The sequence below is a fragment of the Chaetura pelagica genome, unplaced genomic scaffold, assembly GCF_000747805.2.
Source record: "Chaetura pelagica isolate M959 unplaced genomic scaffold, ChaPel_1.0 scaffold307, whole genome shotgun sequence".
Classification (NCBI taxonomy): Eukaryota; Metazoa; Chordata; class Aves; order Apodiformes; family Apodidae; genus Chaetura; species Chaetura pelagica.
In genome coordinates this window covers 262,417-266,897 of record NW_009953940.1, presented here as the reverse complement: position 1 = coordinate 266,897, position 4,481 = coordinate 262,417, and the positions used below count along the sequence as shown (strand labels likewise).

General features: G+C 41.7%; 1 protein-coding gene across 1 annotated transcript in view; it reads right to left on the bottom strand.

The window, feature by feature from the left end:
- Positions 1–3,121: 3,121 nt before the first annotated feature.
- The window catches only part of LOC104392362 (p53 apoptosis effector related to PMP-22-like), a 1,492-nt gene continuing 132 nt past the window's right edge, over positions 3,122–4,481 (bottom strand). The window contains exons 2-3 of the mRNA XM_010001755.1: positions 4,160–4,303; positions 3,122–3,522 (exon numbers count right to left, since the gene is read on the bottom strand). Of these exons, the coding sequence (XP_010000057.1) occupies positions 3,287–3,522; positions 4,160–4,303 (380 nt within the window). The 3' untranslated portion in view covers positions 3,122–3,286. The remainder of the gene's footprint in view (positions 3,523–4,159; positions 4,304–4,481) is intronic.

Here is a 4,481-nt window from a genome sequence, read left to right as displayed (position 1 = left end):
CTTCGAATCACAGCAGAAATGCAGTCCTCCACTGAAAACAGCACACGAGTACTTAATCTTTTCCTCCATATTTAAATTTCTTTATCAGTACATGGAAGCCATTTGCTTAGTTTTGAGAAAAAAGAACAGGCTTCCCACATCTGAGACCTTCTGTAGACCATGATCTGCTTAAACCACTTAGGGTTCTCCCTCAAGGTGTGATGGATTTATGAGGTTTTGGCTTAGCAAAGGGTTTTCTATGTCTGGTGCTTCTGAGGAAAGTGCACAGCCATGTTTTGCAGTGAACACCCAAGCTTATTTGACTGGAAAATGAAATTGTTGCCTCCTGGACAGATGAGGTCTTTAACTTAATTTCATTAACCTGATACTTCATGGATACTGATACTCCTGTTAGAAGAAGTAAGGAATGGCTGTTTTCTTGAGTTTATTAAATGAATCTGTGGACCACAAACACCACCAAGTTTCTACAACCATCAGTTATAAGTTTTAATTGTCACCACATTTGAAAGGAGTGCCACATACATTAGTATCACTTGAGAGGAATTAATGACTGCTTGCAATAGCTTTCTCCTGAACATCATAATTGTGCAACATGCTGGTTATGCTTCCACCCCTCCCAGTATATTCAGAGCCAAGTTTATTTTACATTTGTGCTTCTTTGACAACTTAGGACAATATTTATTAAAAAAAACATACAAAAGACTTTAAGTTATGCTAAACCCTATTACAATATCATCCTCCCTCTCATTAGGAAGGGTGTCCATTTTCTTACATCTTTTCTCCCTCTCAGCTTTAGCTGTGAAAGGATTTTCCAGACTTGGGATTCTCTGTTGTGTTTTAAATTGACTGGAAAGTTAGGTACTAACATCCCTCTTGATACAGAGAAGACTACACAATATTCCACACCAGCCAGCATTGTACAGAAAACAAAACAAAACAAAACGGCACGTTTGTCACAATATTCTCTTTTTCATCAAGAATCATAAACACAGTTGATTGTATACACCATGACTGAGCTTGTAAACACCTGCGGGTGTTTACACTCTGAAAAGTTAAAAATACAGGCCTGGAAGGGACCTTGAGAAGTCACCTGGCCCTTCTAAAACAGGATTACATGCAATAACAGAATTACCAAATTTTAAAAGATGTTACAAAACAGAAAGCTATACAATATATAATACAAGAATTATCGGGCAGTTCTAATTACTTCAGTTTTATAGTGTGCTGGTTAATGCTTTGGAAGTTTTGTTCATCTGGATGCATACATACAGCCACACACCCTCTCCCAAGTACTGTGTTGACAATACTAAGAAATAAGTCCCCATCTGCTCATTACAAACAGTAACATTAAGCATTTGTATTCCACCTTACCTGCAGTCCCCTCAGAAATCTACCTCTGCTAGAGATAATTCCCCCATAGCTGGGGAACTCCACAAATGAGCCTCTTCCTTCTTCTTCCCCAACTGAAGAAAGCTCTGACAAATATTATAGCTCATAATCATACCTGCTGTAAGCTGCTGCAGGTCCATGACCAACACAGACACAGCTCTGCCTTGATGGAATACTTATTTGGAATTGCTGGCTCCAGAAACAGAAGCTAGGAGCCAGCCAGGTTACTCCCCCAGACAGGTGTCTGTATGAAGTTTGCATACATGAATTTCTCAGGGAACTGCTTTTCTATTTTTACATGTTAGTCCTAGTGACTCACAAAGCATCCCCGAGTTTACTAAACTCTGGAGTACCTACAGTGGGCTTTTGAAACTTCTGGAGGCTCTTAACACCTCAAGCTAAGATTTCCCTCCAAACCGTGGCTGATAATTAAAACACTGCAGTTTTAAAAAGGCAGACGTGAAGAACAGTGTACATTTCTACTCAAAGGTATTTTCCAAATCAGCATTCCTCAAATACCATGTAAAAATGTATCTAGTTCAATATCTGAAAGTTTATTGATTCCCTTTGTGACGATGTGTATTACATTATATGTAGGTCCATCACAAGTCCTGCAGTGGCCACAAACACACTGATAAGTGCTGCATGAGCCACACACCAGCTCTTGTGCTTTAGAGAACTCCATCCAACAGCACCAATTGGTGGAAAATAAATTGTAATTTTATTTTCCTCCTAAATTCAAATAGCAAATAGTGAATAATAGTCCAGTAACAGGAATGAGAAGAGGCAGCAGGTGTCTGCGATAGTCTCAGGGAAATTCCTTCCTTGGGACTGACTGGTGGAAGAAAAAGCATTCTGTGGAAGGCTGTTTTTGCTCTAGTTCCATTTAAGGCAATTTTGCCAGAAGTGAAAACAAAGTAACTTGCAGGTCCCTCTAATGGGTTGTTTAAGATCTCTCCTCTTCCTTTCTACACTTCTACATCTTTATTCATAAGCAAATGTTTGAATAAAATAAGGATGACTCAATTAGTTGGGAGTGTAAGGCCAAACAGAATCGACTTCAGAATACATAAATAATACTTTAGCTAAAGGCTATTTGCTTACAAATGCCAATGTTTTTACAAATTTATGGCCAGGGTTACTAGAGAATACTCTGAAAAAATAAGGCGTTTTTTTTCAGACTCCTATAGTCACACCAAATTTACAAGCAGAGGTGCTTCTCTGTTGTTTTGGGAGTTGATTGTAGTTGGATTTAATCTTTCAATTTAAGTATGGTGCTCTCTCGGGGGAGGAGTAGTAATAGGTAGGCTTGATGTTTCCCAGGACTTCATCTTCCCAGTTGGGGAGGCAGCAGAAGAAGAAAGCACAACCTATTACAACAACAGTGCTGGCCCAGCCAAAGCCATAGGCCCAGCTGAACATGTTATCTCCTGTCAGTGGAATTTCTTCTGTGAATTTCACTGGGTAGATGACCAAGCCTATGATCTGGAATGCAGCTAGAGAGAGAAAGAAAGAGTAAATGACAACGAATGACATGCCAGAAGTGAAAACAAAGTAACTTGCAGGTCCCTCTAATGGGTTGTTTAAGATCTCTCCTCTTCCTTTCTACACTTCTACATCTTTATTCATAAGCAAATGTTTGAATAAAATAAGGATGACTCAATTAGTTGGGAGTGTAAGGCCAAACAGAATCGACTTCAGAATACATAAATAATACTTTAGCTAAAGGCTATTTGCTTACAAATGCCAATGTTTTTACAAATTTATGGCCAGGGTTACTAGAGAATACTCTGAAAAAATAAGGCGTTTTTTTTCAGACTCCTATAGTCACACCAAATTTACAAGCAGAGGTGCTTCTCTGTTGTTTTGGGAGTTGATTGTAGTTGGATTTAATCTTTCAATTTAAGTATGGTGCTCTCTCGGGGGAGGAGTAGTAATAGGTAGGCTTGATGTTTCCCAGGACTTCATCTTCCCAGTTGGGGAGGCAGCAGAAGAAGAAAGCACAACCTATTACAACAACAGTGCTGGCCCAGCCAAAGCCATAGGCCCAGCTGAACATGTTATCTCCTGTCAGTGGAATTTCTTCTGTGAATTTCACTGGGTAGATGACCAAGCCTATGATCTGGAATGCAGCTAGAGAGAGAAAGAAAGAGTAAATGACAACGAATGACATCTCATCTCCAAAAAAAAAAAAAAAAGAAAAAAGTGCCTGGAGATAACTGTATGTCCTTTTAAGATCTGTAAGGATTACCTGTCGTCCTACAGTCAAATCTGCATTCTTACAGAGGTACGTGACTCCTGGCCAAGGCAGATCCCCACGCCTACCTGGCTGCAGCAAATATGCTGACACCGCCAGGTTGCCAAGGCACTCACCTGCATGCCAGGACCAGCCCTGTCCCACAGCCACTGGGATCCCTGAGGAGCCGGTTACCTCCATTTGTACCACAGCCCTGTCGCTCCTCCTCCCCTTGGGAAAGCAGGAAGCACCCGGGGCTCTCAGCTCCTAAGTCTTAGCATGTGACACCCAGGGACAAAGGTGTTCAGTGTCCCCGTGCACTGCTTTTGGGAAAGTGCTACCTGACAAAGGCCACTGGAGCTTCCCTAACCATCATCCCCTCAGAGTGTAAATCAGCCTTCCCTCATTCCCCATGAAAATGAGTCATAAACCAGACCCAGGCAGCTCTTTCGTAAGGGAGGCTCCATCTAGCGTGTTTTTCTGCTGAGGCCTGTTTTACACCTGAGACAACCCTGTCTGTGTGCCCAGCCTTACCAACAACGAAGAGCAAGCCTCCGATTCCTCGCACAAAGTTGAAGCGCAGTATCTCGATGGAGAAGGCGATGACTGCGAGGGCAAAGCAGATGACCAGGATCACAAAGCCAACAAGGTACGTGGCAGCTGCTGCTCGCCCCCATCCTTGAGAAGAAACAAAGAAAGATGTTACATACAGCAGCCCACTGAACTGAAGGCCATTGCAGGTCATTGCAGATCTTTGGTTTCTTTTAATCACAGTTGGTTGAAATCCTTTACTGTAAGAAGCAAAGCAATTGTCAAAGCAATACTGGATGGCTCCAAAGCACGCAGCTGGAGAGCA